We start from the raw sequence: 17,529 nt of genomic DNA on the forward strand, positions 1-17,529 counted from the left end.
GCAATCTTTGAAAGCCTTTTTGAAGGAAAGAGACAACACATTAGTTGGGAAGGAAGCAATTATGAGAAAGACTCATGCAAGGAGAGATCTGGTGAGATACCTGGTCTCTATGTTTCTCATAAGACATGCAGAGGCTTACAACTCATATTATTATTGACCTCTTGGTATACTTTCTAGTTTTGTGTTTAAGAAGTTGTTGAGAAAGCAGAAGGCTTTGTGGAATAATGAGAATATATAGTGTATTTTTCCAGAGTTAAATCACAGTTATTAAACTAAAATTTAATTCACAATTAAAAACAGTAATATCAGTCGTGTTGCCCCAGATCATTGGTTTCACTAAAATCAGTTCTATGGACGATTGCTCCACCTTCCCATTAGTATTAGTATTTTTTCTTTCGTGGAACTCGATATTATTGAGCGCTGTGTTATGCAGAGACCGTATAGGTGAAAAACTCATGTGGAGAGCGATTTGGCATGTGGAATAGACTTCTTATCTCACTCACTTGGCAAGTTCAGATACCTATTCTTGGAAAGTCTCCTCCATAAACAAACAGACAAGAGTATTCTTTCCTTTCCCACCCCATCATAGACAAACAGCCCTTTCATATATTGTGGGATTTGATATACTTGGAACCTGAAAGAATCCTTATGACGCAGTCTCTTATCTGCTTGGTTTTCACCCCATAGACAACAGGATTCATAGCGGGAGGCAGGAGCAGATAAATATTGGCCACAATGATGTGGCAAGATGAAGGAATGATGTGGCCCCCAAAGCGATGGGAAAAGAATGAAAAGAAAGCTGGGCTGTAGGAGAAAACAATGGAACAGATGTGGGCAGTGCAGGTGCTGAAGGCCTTCTGCCGCGCATCTGCAGAGGAGAGGCTGACCACTGCCCGGAGGATCATGGTGTAGGAGATTGTGATGCACAGGATGTCAAAGCCCCCAATCAGGAGGGCAACCATCAGACCGTAAATAACATTGACCTTGATATTGCCACAGGATAACTTGGCCACAGCCATGTGGTCACAGTAGGTGTGGGGGATTATATTGCCTCTGCAGTAAGGCAGGCACTTGATGAGGAAGGTGAAGGGAATGATGAGAAGCACCCCTCTGAGAAAGGTGGAGAGCCCCGCCTTTGCAATGATGGGATTGGTGAGGATAGTTGAGTAGCGCAGAGGGTAGCAGATAGCCACGTAGCGGTCCAGGGCCATAAGCATGAGCACCCCAGACTCCATCCCTGTTAAAGTGTGGACGAAGAACATCTGGACCAGGCATCCATCAAAGCTGATTTCCTTGAAATGGAACCAGAATATGCTGAGGGCTTTAGGGATTGTACTAGAGCTTATGAAAAGGCCAGTTAGGAAAAGCATAGCCAAAAAGTAGTACATGGGTCTGTGGAGGGTGTCCTCATAGAGGATGAGGTGGAGGAGTCCACAGTTCCCCACCAGAGCCACAAGGTACATGGAGCAGAAGGGAAGGGAAATCCACATGTGCATGTCTTCCAGTCCTGGGATCCCATTAAGAATGAAGGAGGCTGGTGTTACATCTGTTTCATTCAGCATTATCATGATCAGGCTGATACAATCATTAAGATACTTGAAGGTTTTTTAGTTTTATTTTTCTTTTGCTTTGTTTTTTAACTCTCCTAGATTTGGAAAAGCAGAAAAAACAACAACAACAACAACAACAACAACAAATACCTTAGTTGTGGATCCTCTCTATTTTCTCCGCTTGGTATTGCACTTTAAATCAAGGAACCTAAAAATTTAAATGCTAGGAATTATTTACTTAAATATAGTTTAATCCAAATATGTATCCTTTTTTAACTCATTAATTTATCAGTTCATTTGACAAATACATAATTGGTATTTACCTGCTGCCAGGCTCTATCAAAGATATTGTGTTGACATTATTTGAAAAGAAAAGGACAAAATCATCCTAAGAAATACATAGATAAAATCTTCAAATAGATAAAATCCTCATACATTTTAGGTAAGTGTAACTGGTTATGATCTTTCTGATTGATTTATGTTTTATCTTATTTACATGTTAATTACTGTACACAGCTTCCTTTGGGTATTTTCTTAAGGAAAGGCTTATTGATTACCTCATCAATGACACAACAGATATGATTAGGATGTATTTAATATTTCTCTATTTAATATTGCTCTTATTCCTAATTAAAAGTTCATACTCGTGCTTAATATATACCAGGCACAGTTTTAGAATTGTATAAATATTAACTCAATCCTCACTAGAAGCCCAGGAGTATTTTTTTTATTAATCTGTACAACTGAGTAAATGGAGATTCAGTGCAGATGAGGCTTTTTCATACATAACTTTCAAAGGCTTTCGCAATCTCCTGGCCTCAGGTGTAGATATTAAGAGGATCATTCTGATTTTGATCCTTTTTATACTAACTGTTCATCCTTCAATCTTCTAAATTTATTTGATTTTTGGCTCTGAAATATTTAAGACGATTTAAAATGTCTGTGCTTTCAAGTTTAACGCTAATGATGGTAATGATAGAGGAATAAATACATATTTACATCTTTTATTGTGCAGGTATTTTGAATCTGGAAATCTATGACCTTTGGTTGTGGAAATTTTCTTTTATTAACTTTTGATAATTTCTTCCCAACTGTGGTCCTTGTTATTTTCCTGCAATTACTTTTAGCCAGATATTGGATCTTTCGGGCTTTTTCTGTTGTTTTGTTTTTAAATTTTTTCTTGTACCACATCTCTCTATTTTTTGGATACTTTTTCTAGAAAAATTCATCAACCATATGTTCTAAATATCTCAGCATTTTTTCTGCCTAATATTACGAATTTACTAGATCTTATTTTCTCTGAAATTTGTGAATTTGACCATAATATATAATATAAACCTATATAATATATTTATATATATATATATATGTGCTTCATATATATTATTTTATATTGTGGAAGTTTCAATGTTTTATTTTTTTTCTTCAGATCTTTATTGGAGTATAATTACTTTACAATGTTATGCCAGGTTCCACTGTACAATAAAGTGAATCAGCTGTATTTATACATATATCCCAATATCCCCTCCTTCTTGAGCTTCCCTCCCACCCTTCCTATCCCACCCCTCCAGGTCATCACAAAGCATCAAGTTGATCTCCCTGTGCTATGCAGTAGCTTCCCATTAGCCATCTATTTTACATTTGGTAGTGTATATGTGTCAGTGCTACTCTCTCACTTTATCCCAGCTTCCCATCTCCCCCATGTCCTCAAGACCATTCTCTACGTCTGCGTCTTTATTCTTTCTCTGCCACTGGGTTCATCAGTACTGTATCACAATGTTCATTGCAGCACTATTTACAATAGCCAGGATATGGAAGCAACCTAAATGTCCATCAACAGATGAATGGATAAAGAAGATGTGGCACATATATACAATGGAATAGTACTCAGTCATAAAAAGGAATGAAATTCAGTTTTTTGTAGTCAAGTGGATGGACCTAGAGTCTGTCATACAAAGTGAAGTAAGTCAGAAAGAGAAAAACAAATAACATGTGCTAAAGCATATATATGGAATCTAAAGAAATGGAACCCAAGAAATGATGAACCCAAATTTTATTTTTTATAGCTTTTTTTAATCTTTTACTTTGGAAGTGTTTCTCAAATGTATGGTAATCTTTGACAATTTATACTTAAGTAAGAGACTATAGAAAAGTAATTCAAAACTCTAGGTAATGAGGTGAACCTCATCAATTGGTAGCGTTTAGTTGAGTGCTCAAGTAGGGACCTCCACTTCATTGCAGACATTCTAGTTATCAGATTGATAGTTTTTTTTTTTTTTTCAGCTGACTTTCAATTTTTCCAGGAAAAAGTACACTAATCTGTGTCCTAAAGCAATATATAACTGGCTGCCAGTGTTGTTGGAGTTAAGCAGTAGTAGAAAGGTACTAAAGACCTCACACATAAATATGAATAATGGATTCAATCTTCACATATTTAATGATGCTTATCTTTGGCCTTTGTCACATCTAGTGTATATATGCATTCATAGAATGTGTGAAAATTTCTTCCCAGGATAAATTTCCAGTCAGCATAAGAGGATAAGTAATATTGTTTAGAATAGTGCATAAATCAGATATCAAATTGTTCCTTACTCACTTTTTCTGCCTATGTCTTGGTTTTATCTTCATGTATTTGTGTCTAGGGTGACAGGTTAGATACCACAAAAGGAAACTTTTTTGGAAATAGCATGGAATAACCATGTTCATAGCAGAGCTGTTCAAAGACCTTTTCTTATGCCATTATGAAAATCTTAGAGTTAATTAGTAGCAGATAGAAATGAAAACTAAGTAAATATTGGTTTATTAGGAAATTTTTCTAAGAGAAATAATCAATTTCTCTTAAACCTGAGTCATGCTTGTATTTCCAGCAGACTGAAATAGGCAGAGCAGTACTCTCTCTTGTTGCTGTTAGCTATTTCCTGCTCGAATCATACTGACATTTTTAGCTTTGTGAATTTGCAATCTTCTCTCCTTTTTGGTACTCTCCCTGTCCCTGCCAAAATAGCCTCTAGTATAACACATTTCAGGAAGATTGAACTCTCTTGGACAGGTTAGAGTGCCAACTTCTAAATTTATATCATAGATACTTGCTATATAAACATATATTTTCTAATTTCATATAATTAGCAAAGTACCAGGCTTATAGTTAAGGAGCAGACTTGATGAAATCAATTTTTTCACCATTTAACCCTTAGAACATTATGAAAATATTGTATATTATTAAATCAATCTGTTTAATAAAATCCTTAATGCTAGGACAAATTTTATTCTAAGCCTGAAGTATATAGCAAGACACCTATCACATATGAGGTGTCAAAAAATATTTTTCAAAATATGAACAGATCTTTGTTTCTTTGAGGAAGCATTGGATGAGTCATCTAAAACATCTCTATAGCAGAGTCACCCAAAATATTTTATATGATTTAAATGATATGTTATTCACATAGGAAATTAAAAGCATACAATAAAATTTGTAGAAGTTTACAGTTGTTTTTGAAAGACCTGAGTACAATCTACGATCCAAAATGTCAAACTACAAAAAAAAAAAAAAAAAAAAAAAATCGAAGACATACATTCTGAAATGCTCAAAAAATTCAGGACACGTGTGTTTTGGAAATGTTTACTTGATTAGCTTATCTCATTTATCAGCAATATCAAATAAACGTCAGTCTTTTAGGAAGGAATTCTTACAATACTCACATTCCATTTGAATTTTGAAATATTCAAGTCCATTTATCATGACAATTATAATTATCATACACAAATCATTCCCTAGCCCTTTCTTTAGCATTTAATTTAATAGATAAAATGTATTTTATAATTTAAATTTACTTGATTCAAATAAATACCATATTATAAAAGAAACATTAATGAATTATACATTTTGTACTTAACTTTAAGCATTATTAAACTAAATTCTGTAGTCTAAATATTGTTACTTGCAAAACACAAAGGAACCAGAGGAAACAAAACCATAACTTCTATCTTATCACTAGAAATAATGAATATCAAAGAAGACACATCATAAAGAAGAGAAAAGAAATCTCAACAAAGCAGAAAAAATAAGATAGTAGGCAAAATAAATACAATTAATTTGGAAAATAGGATCAATTATTTAAACTATAATGTAAATTGATCTCAATTCAGAGTCATTTTTTAAAAATATATATGTTAAAATAAAGATGCATATCAGGAAGAAGACCATGCTTAAAGTATGCAGAAATGTTTTTGTGGTAAAGATAAAACACCAAAATAACAAAAACATGACAAAAAATTGGGAGGAAATATTAATTTCAGACAACGAAGAAATAAAAGCCAGAAAAAGTTGGATCAAGTTCACATCCGAGAAAAATAAGACAAGGTATGACGCAGTACAAATAAGCTGATGTACCAAACGATTCCATTTCTAGGCTTGGCAAAGATTCTCTACAACCAAAACATAAGAAAGTACAGAAATAAATTATCTTGCTCACTTTGTCCACAGTAGAAGTTTTAAAAATGGTACAATTACTTAAATCACATTGCAGCTTATTAGCTGATCGTCAATTTCTTATTTTAGTGCCATTGGTGTTGCTTTAAACTGATAATTAAAAAGCTAAAAAAAGCCTTAATATTTGCATTTTGGAAAAAAAATAATACTATGGATTTACAATATTAGATTTATGTTTCCATGTATACCAAAATTGCCAACAACTTTCTGTCAGGCTTCTAAAGGTACAATTTATGTTTGAATACAACATTATATTTTTCAGATTATTATCACAGTTGTTACTAAAAGAAGTAAAAAACACTATAAATCTTATACATATGTATACATGTGCATATGTTCATGTATATATATATAATTACCATTGAAATAGACATTGAATTTTTTTTAACAAATATTTGGCTAGTGTATACCAAATTGTTATAAATTGTTGAAAAAAATGGCATCACTACTCATTTCTCCTTCTTAATATATTTGAACAGTCAACTCAACTCTATGTAACCATGCAACAGAAGCAAGTAGAGAAATCAAGAAAAGTACAGGTATTCATAATTCAAAAATAGACAATATATTTCAGAGTGCTTCATTCTGAAGAATATCTTACCTCAATATCAGATAAATATTCTATTTATATCCCTTGTGTTTTCTTTTTATAGATGTTTTTAAATTACTAAAACTGACTTTCTTGTTATATAATAATTTTAAGTCCCATTTTCAACACATTTGCAACACTGTCAGAGATCCATCCTTATACCAAAATAATATATTATCAACCACAAAATAAATATTTTCTAACACAAATTTAAAATAATTAAAATACATCAAAATTTAATTTTTTGCAAAGAAAATTAACACTATGCTGTGAATGTGGACAGATATACTGGAATAGTAACATTAACACATGAATATCATCTTTTATAAAGCACAACTCTGACATCATCTCGTCTTTTCTCTTTACTAAACCCTGTTGACATTAAGATTTTCTCACTAGGAGGTCCTCAATCTTAAAAACCCATGTTTTTCCCTTCATATGACAGGGGGCTCCACCAGGCAAGTGTTGTTATCTAAAATGGATGAAATATATTCATAACTAAGTGTCTCTAAAAATGAACCAAGAAAAATTGGACTCCCAATTGAGAACAAGGGGAGGGCAGGTAAAAAGTAAGAGTGTTCTGACCATGACTGAGGAATATTCTCTGCCTATTCCCCCATTTCTTCTTGTCATGGGGGTGATTTACACCTGATTTGTATTGCAACTGAACCAATCATTCCTGTTGGTTAGAGAAATAACATAGCTATTCATAAACATGATGGGAATTTACACTGGATTGCAATCTGAGAATTGGAGAAATTAACATTTTAAAACCTCCCAAACTCCCAGTATATTTCTGCCCTCAAACATGATTAACGGACTCAAATTTACATTTCTGAAAATACATAAACAATTCATATACATTCAAAACTTCTCTCTATTTTATCTTACTGCCCTAATAAAAATCCTATCACCACTCCCACTTTTTATTTCCTTTAATACCTTAGCTTCTGGATAGCAGAACAGTGAACTGAACATGATCTGGTCCAGGTGTTCAGAATCTTGGTCAAAAACATAATGATTCTATAATATATGTACATGCATAGTCCTCAAATTCTAAATCCCTTGATATCTGTAATACTGAACTGAGTATTTAAGAAAAATATGTGTTCTATTTCTCAGGGGGATATTTCAGAACATTAAAGGCACAGTTGCTTGGATAGCAATCAAGATAACCTAATGGGAGGAGGAAAAAGAGTAGAAGCTTTCCAATCTTACTACTATATGATGATACTTAAGTAAGTGAATTATTCCATTTATTTGTATCAATGCATGTGCTTACGTATGAGAGTGTATTTAATGGAGAGTAATTAAAATGAATACAAACTAATTTTAGTAAAAGTGAATGATTTTAGTACTTATTGCAGAATATTGTTTCTTCCTATGGGAGGCATTCTGAGACACAAGTCGAAAGCACTTAAAATACAGAATGCTTCAATCACTCATATATCCATCAATTTTTTTCTTTTATTTGTTTTATTTTGCCATGTCTCTAAATAACATCATAGAGTACTTAGTGCTCCCCACATCACATTAGGAATTATGTAAAGGATAGATACCTTTGGCCCTGGTATTCAAGAAGTTTACTTTCAACTGAAGAAGATGATGACTCTTACAGCATTCTAGAAAAGTTCAGGCTTGTCATGCATACATATTAAGTTAGGAATAATTAGATGCCTGAACCTTGATATAATAGTGATGATGATGTATATGACAGTAGCAACAATAAAATTCAACAAACGATTTTAACAGTGTGGTTGCACAGTATTGTGAATGTATGAAAAGACACTGAATTGTACACTTACAATTGTACATTTAAAATGATTTAAAGAGCAAATTTTATATTATATGAGTTTTGCAACATGGAAAAAATACCACAAATCTCTTACTGTGATTAAGCTATTTTTTTATTGATTGTCTTCCCTTAATTGTTGCAAGCTTTTAATTAGCAATAAGATTTATGAAAAGTTGATTGACAATATTTATCCAGTTTATCCATTGCTTTTTTGAGGGACAGACCTTTTACTATTCCTTCTTTGCCATTTTCAATTGATGTCATTCACTGTTTAATGGCTTTTATGTGAACATAAGTATTCATTGTTCTGGAATGTGTCCAGAAATGTAACTGTCAAGCTTAAATTGTTCCAGGTTTGTAATTTTAAGAAATTTCTAAAATATCTTCCAGAGTAACTGTACCATTTTACATTCCCACCAGCAGAAAATTATTGATTCAATTTTTCCATATCCTTGCTCAAATTTCATATTCAGCCAAGGTTATATTTTATCCATTCTCCTATTTGTGTGTTGATATACTGTTTTGATTTAATTTGTGCTTCTGTATGACTAATGATGCTGAACATTTTTCATATGCATATTAGCCATATGTATGTCTTATCAGTGAAATGTCTGTTCATATTTTTTGTCCACTTTCTAATTGATTTTTTTTACTGTTGATTGTGTGTGTGTATGTGTTGGCTATGTCTTTTATATATTTTCTCCCAGTCTGTATCTTATCTTTTCCTCTTCTTAATAGAGTCTTTTGCAGAGCAAAAGTTCTTTTTTTTTTTTTAATTTTTTTTATGAATTGTGTTTTGGTGTCAAGCTTAAGAACTCTGCCTAGTCCTGGATCCTAAAGATTTATCTCATTGCTTTTCTAAATGTCTTGGTGCTTTACATTTTCCATGTAAGTTTATGATCCATTATTTTTGAGTTAAATTGTATGTAAAGTATGATCATAAGATTTAGATCAAGGGTTTGTTTTGGTTTGCTTATGGATGCCCAACTCTTCCAACAGCCTTTTCTTTAAGCTCTTTATTGGAATATGATTGCTTTACACTCTTGTGCCAGTTTTTGCTCTACAACAAAGTGAATCAGGTGTATTTATTTATACATATAACCCCATATCTCCTCCTTCCTGCGACTCCTTCCCACCTTCCCTATCCCAACCCTCTAAGCCATCACCCATCATTGACCAATAGCCTTTTTTTTTGGGGGGGGGGTAAACCAAGTTCAATCATCTGTTTTTACACACATATCCCCCTATTCCCTCCCTTCCTTGACTCCCCCCCTTCTCAAGTCCCCCCCACCCTCCCCGCCCCAGTCCTCTAAGGCATCTTCCATCCTCGAGTTGGACTCCCTTTGTTATACAACAACTTCCCACTGACTATCTATTTTACAGTTGGTAGTATATATATGTCTGTGCTACTCTCTCGCTTCGTCTCAGCTGCATTTCCATTATTGAATTGCTTTGTGTTCTTATCTAATAAAGTTTAAGCCTATTTACGTGAGTCTATTTCTGGGTTCTCTATTTAATTCTGTTGAATGGTATGCCTATCCTCTGCCAATACCACAGTCTTTGTTACTGGGCTGTATAAATAAATCTTGAAATAAATCTTGAAATTCCTCACTTTATTACATATTTCAATTGTTTTAGGTATTATAGTTCCTTTAATGTTTCAAATAAATCTTAGAATAATCTTGTCTATATCAACAAAAAATCTTGCTGTGTTTTTTATAGGAATCATAATACACTTGCATATCATTTTGGGGAGAATTGATATCCTGTCATCCAAGACCATTGCATGTCCCCCCATTTATTGGCTTTAAAAAATTTCATAAGCATTGTATAGTTCTATATTATATAATAATATATTTAATATATGCATCATTACAATGTATTTAGTAATATATGTATAATTATCACTCTACTTTCAGCTTCTATGAGTCTGACTACATCAGGTACCACATATAAGTATATATACACCATAGTGTTGAGGGGATGGGGCATGATGTTGTGCAGGACATTGAATAGAACTGTAATCAAAGTAACTTTAGTCTCTGCCAGGTGAGTTACTGAAATCACTACAACAACTGTATATAAAAAGAGGATAAGGATGGAAGGGGAGATACAAGTGTCCAGAGCCTTGATTGCGCTTCAGCTGAGTTCAGTCTAAGTACAGAGTGCAGAATCAATGTGTATGAAAATATTATAAGACTTAGACCACTTCCCATTCTAAACTATGACAGAACCAGTTGGCTAATGCTGTTTGGCCTCTTGTCATCACAAGCCAGGCTAGTGGCCTCAAGGTTAGAGCATAGGCAATTCTTAATCTTTTTCCTGGAGCAATAATCACATTCGGCTGCAAGTACAGGTACTGGAATGACAAGCAAGCCATTCCGAAGCACCATGAACAAGGTAGCTTTGAAGATTAAGACATTGGTGACAATTGATGGGTAGCAAAGAGGGTGACAAATAGTTACATATCTATCAAAAGCCATGCAGAGGAAGATACCAGACTCTGTACCAACACAGCATAAATGTGAGCAAAACACTCAAGGAGGCCAATGACTGGCATCAAACGAGAAGATGGCCAGAATCTTGGGCATGTTGTCCACCACAGAGAGGATGCCTAAGAAGTGATACATGGATCACTGAAGAGTGTAATCATCATAAAAACATTCTTTTAAAACTGTTTCTACATAATGTAGTTTGATATTGTAACAAAATGAATTCATCTCTTATAGTAATTTAAGATAAATTACAATAAATATCTAGGGCTTCAGCAGTGGAATATAGCGCTGTTGAGGTAACAGAGGCCAAAGACTTACAAGCAAGTTTATGCCCCCAAAAAAGAAGTCCACTGAAAGTGGAAAATTCACACATGGTAGCAATATGGAGACCAGATTAAATGTAATGAGAATAAATATGAGTAACTCAGACAGGTGACAGTAATCCTAGTGAGAGATGACTACAGTATATCTTGAATTAGGATTGGGGAAGTGAAGATGTACAAAAGCAAATGGATTTGGAAGCTATGTTGGAGGTAAAATTGAGTATTTTTATGTTTATTTTTATATTTATGAAGAGCAATTATAACTTCCTGGTATATGCAGTGGGATGTCATGTGATGTTATTCAAAGTCTCAAGGAAGATTGAAGAAAAACCAAGTTACAAAGCAAGAAAATGAGTGCAGAGTAGGTCATGACAGACATCAGGTGCCTTTGAAGGATTCCTGTGAAGATTGTTAGCCAGCACATGGAAAAGTGGTCCCAGAGAGGAAAGAAGCAATTTGAAGAGGAAAAAAAGGAGTGACCAATATATTAGTCAGCTTGTCCAATTTGTTGGCATATAATTGTTCATAGCAGTTTCTTATGACCGCGTGTACTTTGGTGGTATCAGCTGTAATGTCTCCACTTTCATGAATGATTTTATTTATTTAAATCTTCTCTCTTTTTTCTTAGTCTGTCTAAAGGTTGTTCAATTTTGTGTATCTTTTCAAAAAAAACTGGTCTTAATTTCATCAATCTTTCCTGTTGTTTTTTCTGGTGTCCATTTTATGTATTTACATTCTGATCTTTGCTGTTTCTTTCTTCCATTAACTCTGCATTCCTGGAAGTACACAGTTAGGTTGTTTATTTGAGATCTTTTTCTTTATATGCATTTATCACTATAAACTTCCCTCTAAAAACTACTATTGCATCATAACCTAGGGTTTGGTGTGTTGTGCTTCCATTTTCTTTTGTTTCAAGTCTTTCCAAATAAAAAGTCCCTTATTTTGTTTTATTATTTTATTTTGTTACCTTGACCTCTAGTACAATGTTGAATTAAAATTTGATCAGTGGACATATTTGTCTTATCATCATCCTTGTGAAGAAAGTTCATAATATTTCATCATTAATCAGAAAGCTAGCCACAGGGTTTTTTGTATCAAGTTAATGAATTTCCCATCTAAATTTAGTTCACATTGTGCTTTTATCATGAGTGGATATTTAAAACAAAAATTTTTTCTTAATGTATTTAAATATTATTATGATATTTTTTCTTCTTTAAATCTATTTTGTGGTATTTTATTTTATTCTTATTTTTCCCCAAATCAAAAGAGCTTTTAGTCCATCTTTAAAATATCACAAATGAGTCCACAGAACCATTTGGCATGTTGCTTCTTCTGCAGTTGGACCACTCAGATCTTATTCATCAGCCTGCTGAACTGTTCCTTTTTAAGAAACATACATACCATCCAAAAATTTTCTGATATCCTGTTTTAACTGTTGTGGCTTGCTAAATCAAAGCAGCTGAATTTGACACAAGTCCAATGTTGTTTCCTTCAAGAATCAGCTTATCTCTCTGGGCTTGAGATACTGAACAAGCAATGCCTGGCCTCATCTGAACCCTGGGGATGTATTTTTCACCCCCAGCATTTTGGATTTCAGCAAAAAAAACCATTCTCCTGAATAACAAAGTTGATGATCAGCAGTAATGTTGTAAATAACTTTTATCTACATTTTCAAGTGTATTGGTGTAAAGTTGTTTGTAATGTCCTATTATTGTTTACTTTTGTAAATGTTTTATTTGCATTTGAGGAATAAAAGCTGTACCTTAGAGCTATTGGATGTTGTTTTCTGTATTAACCAATGGGATTAAGCTTGCTCAGATCTCCTGTAGCCATTTTGAGTTTTCTAACTCCTTATTCTTCAGTAATTGAGAGAATGTGTTAAAAGATACAGCTATAATTCTACTGGAGACTTGTTAATTTCTCCTAGTTCCATGAAATTCTTCTGTGTGTATGTATATATGTGTATGTGTCTGTGATGATATTAAGCATATGCGAATTTAGTCATTTTATATTTTTCTGTTGAATTGCTACTGTAATCAATATGAAGTGCTGCATTTTATCACCACTGATATTTATCATGCTAAAATCCACTTTCTGATAGACACACAAGTTTTTCTTGTATTTATATACACAATATGAGTCTTTTAAAATCATTTATTTTATTAATGATATTTTCTAATATTTTATTTCATATTCTATCAATTCAATTGCTTAGTCAACTTATGTTAATGTAATTACTGTCTTTTTTTCACATTTACTATATTTCTATTGTTTTAATTTAGTCTTATCTGTTTTCTTTTTCCTTTGTTCTTCTTGTAATTTTTGAATTAATAAAATGTGTTATTATTGTTGTATTTTTGTCCAGTGTTAGTTTTTGTTATGTGTTCCTTTATTTTTTGGTAGAGGTTAACATAGATATTACGATACACTTTGCTTTTTAATGTCTATTAAAGTATCGCTTTAACAATATAAGAATCTTACAAGGAAAGATGGCGGCGAAGTAGAGAGACGTGGAGTGCATCCCTCTCCACAGATGCATTAGGAATGCACGGAAGGACGCAGTCATTCCCACAGAGAACCAGCTGAACACCAGCAGACGGCCTCGGACACCAGAAAGGGCTGCGGGGAGCCCGACATAGCCGGTAGGGAGGCATCTACGAGAGCTCAAAGAGGGTGAATTGGCGGAGCTGTGGCAGACGGGAGGGAGTGAGAAACATACGGAGGGTCCGCAGCGCAGCTCAGCGTTCCCGGACCGAGACATCGATCCGCAGCGGAACGGAGGGTCCAGGAGAGGGAGCGTGGGAACTGGAGAGCTGGTTCAGGGTGAGAAACATTGTTGCCGGTAGGGTGACGGACCGAGAGCACAGGAGGGAGGAGGTCCGCGGAGAGGAGTGCCCGTCCCTGAGAGCTGATGGGCCATGATGGCGGCTGGAGGCTGCAGGCTCACGGGCGGCGGGGAGGAGCCGCGCACGCGTAGCCTCTCCCTCTCTTTCGGTGCCTCTGCAACAGGCAGTGGAGAGACGCCCTGCGGGCCACCTAAGGCGCTCAGGGATAACAAGCACCCTCAGGCACTCGGGCGGGGCTAGATTAAAACCCCTTGCAACGCCAGAAGCAGGGAGGCTGCCAAGAGAAAAAAAAAAAAAAAAAAAAAAAACAACAGCATCAATAAGAAAAAAACCCTGAGAGAGGCCCAACTCTAAGACTTTCTGTTTACGCCTGAGCCACCAGCGCCCTCTGCAACAGGCACCTCCAAGCCTGACTGAAACAACAGTGCGCCACTGCTCACTCACTCCCAAGAGAAGGAGCCACTATTGTACCCTCTCCCTCCCCACACACCAATGCTTACAGACGAATAATAAAGGAACCTCTGCTGGTCACAGAATAATGCAAAAAACCCAAGGCAAGGAGAAGGACACTTACAGCTGAGACGCTAAGGACACAGAAATAGTAGTATCAATACCTATTGAACTGGTCCATTCTGGGATCAGTTCTGGATTTTTTTTTTTCTTTTTTTCTTTCTCTCTCTCTCTCTTTTTTTTTTTTTTTTTGTTTTTATTAAATACGATCTTAGCCCTAAGGGATCTACAAGTTTTATAACATAATTTTTTAATGATATTTTTTATTCTTTTTTTTTTTTTTTTTGCCTTTTTATATACTTCTATATCTAGCTAAGTTTTTGGTAGTACGGACAATATATCTCTCATACTTTCCTTTCATCCCTATCTTTTATACATTTCTATTCCTTTCTTTATCTTTGCATATTTCCAACCACATTACGCTCTTCTGTTCCCCTTTCTTCCAGCCTTTTTAAGTTTATTTTATCTTAACATACTTATAAGCAACACTATCAGTCTGCTCAGACTCCTTGCTCTATTCTCCAGATTTAATATTAGGCTTTTGTCTTTATCTTAGTTCTTAGTACAGTTGTCTAATTACATTCTGAGAATCTCCATTCTCTCTGGTGGTACTCTGGCTCTTTTCTATATTTGATCCTAGCTTACAAAATCTCCCTGGATTGATGTTTGTATGTGTAGGGTGTTATTTGTTGTTTGTTTGCTTTTGCTTTTGTCTCTGATTTGTTCTGTTTCAGTTGTCAATTTCTGTCAGGTTTCTCTTTGAATATCTGATAGCACACTGGGGTTCTGTCAGGTCTTTCTAGAGCCTTATGTCCTAATGGATTCAGTAATTGTGTGTCTTATACATGTATGTGTTTCCTAGACTTAATATTCATTTAATCCAATACTTGGACATTAGTCTGAGGCTTGGACAGTCTTCTATAAACACCTCTATCTCCAGGACAAGCAACCCCAAAAGTTTGGACAACCATGAGGAAACAAAGAAACCCCATGCAGGCAAATGAGCAGGAAAAAAACCCACAAGACCAAATAAATGAGGAGGAAATAGGAAAAATGCCTGAAAAGGAATTTAGAGTAATGATAGTAAAAATGATACAAAATCTCGATAACAAAATAGAGAAAGTACAAGAAACAGTTCATAAGAACTCAGAAAAACAAACAGCAATGGATAACAAAATAACTGAAATTAAAAATACTCTAGATGCTATAACCAGCAGAATGACTGAGGCAGAAGAATGAATAAGTGAGCTGGAAGATAGAATCGGGGAAATAACTGCCACAGAGCAGGAAAAAGAAAAAAGAATAAAAGATTAGAAGACAGTCTCAGAGACCTCAGTGATAACATGAAGCATACCAACATTCGAATTATAGGCATCCCAGAAGAAGAAGAAAACAAGAAAGGGTCTGAGAAAATCTTTGACGAGGTTATAGTGGAAAACTTCCCCAACATGGGAAAGGAAATAATGAACCAAGTCCAAGAAGCACAGACAGTCCCATACAGAAGAAACCCAAGGAGAAATACACCAAGACACATCTTAATCAAACTAACGACAATTAAACACAAAGAAAAAATATTAGAAGCAGCAAGAGAAAAGCAACAAACAACATATAAGGGAAAACCCATCAGGATAACAGCTGACCTTTCTACAGAAACTCTGCAGGCCAGAAGGGAATGGCAGGATATACTGAAAGTCCTGAAAGGGAGAAACCTACAGCCAAGAATACTCTACCCAGCAAGAATCTCATTCAGATTTGAGGGAGAAATCAAAAGCTTTCCAGACAAGCAAAAGTTCAGAGAATTCAGCACCACCAAACCAGCCTTACAACAAGTGCTAAAGGAACTTCTCTAAGTAGGAAACACAAGAAAAGGAAAGCACCTACAAATACAAACCCAAAACAATTAAGAAAATGTTCATTGGAACACACATGTCAATAATCACTTTAAATGTCAATGGATTAAATGCTCCAACCAAAAGACACAGACTGGCTGAATGGATACAAAAACAAGACCCTTCTATATGCTGCCTACAAGAAACCCACTTCAGACCAAGGGATACATATAGACTGAAAGTGAAGGGATGGAAAAAGATATTCCATGCAAATGGAAGTCAAAAGAAAGCTGGAGTAGCAATACTCATATCAGACACATTAGACTTGAAAGTAAAGACGATTAAAAGAGACAAGGAAGGGCACTACCTAATGAACAAGGGATCCATTCAAGAAGAACATATCACAATGGTAAATATCTATGCCCCCAATATAGGAGCACCTCAATACATAAGGCAAATGCTAACAGCTATAAAAGGGGACATCGACAGTAACACAATAATAGTGGGAGACTTGAACACCCCACTTACATCAACGGACAGATCATCCAAACAGAAAATAAATAAAGACACACAAGCTTTAAATGACACATTAGACCATCTCGACTTCATTGATATTTATAGGACATTCCATCCAAAAACAACAGACTATACTTTCTTCTCGAGTGCACACGGAACATTTTCCAGGATAGATCACAACTTGGGTACAAATCAAACCTCAGCAAATTCAAGAAAATTGAAATCATATCAAGCATCTTCTCAGACCACAACGCCATGAGACTAGATATCAATTACAGGAAAAAAACTGCAAAAAATACTCACACATGGAGGCTAAACAATTCACTCTTAAACAACCAAGAAATCATTAAAGAAATCAAAGAGGAAATCAAAAAATATCTAGAAACAAGTGACAACGAAAACACAACAACCCAAAACCAATGGGACGCAGCAAAAGCAGTTCTAAGAGGGAAGTTTATAGCAATACAGTCCTACCTTAAGAAACAAGATTATGATCGAATAAACAACCTAACCTTACACCTCAAACAACTAGAGAAAGAAGAACAAAGAAACCCCAAAGTGAGCAGAAGGAAAGAAATCATAAAGAT

The 17,529-nt window shown here is 34.8% G+C and overlaps 1 protein-coding gene across 1 annotated transcript; it reads right to left on the bottom strand.

The window, feature by feature from the left end:
* Positions 1 to 602: 602 nt before the first annotated feature.
* Positions 603 to 1,568, bottom strand: LOC130861642 (olfactory receptor 52N4-like). Its single transcript, XM_057750688.1, has one exon. The coding sequence runs from the start codon at positions 1,566 to 1,568 to the stop codon at positions 603 to 605; it is 966 nt and encodes a 321-aa protein (XP_057606671.1).
* Positions 1,569 to 17,529: the final 15,961 nt, after the last annotated feature.

The sequence above is a fragment of the Hippopotamus amphibius genome, chromosome 9 (assembly GCF_030028045.1).
Source record: "Hippopotamus amphibius kiboko isolate mHipAmp2 chromosome 9, mHipAmp2.hap2, whole genome shotgun sequence".
NCBI classification, from domain to species: Eukaryota; Metazoa; Chordata; class Mammalia; order Artiodactyla; family Hippopotamidae; genus Hippopotamus; species Hippopotamus amphibius.

Bases quoted from the DNA above. Each gene is read 5' to 3' on its own strand.
- LOC130861642 (XM_057750688.1), bottom strand. From the start codon at position 1,568: ATGATAATGCTGAATGAAACAGATGTAACACCAGCCTCCTTCATTCTT.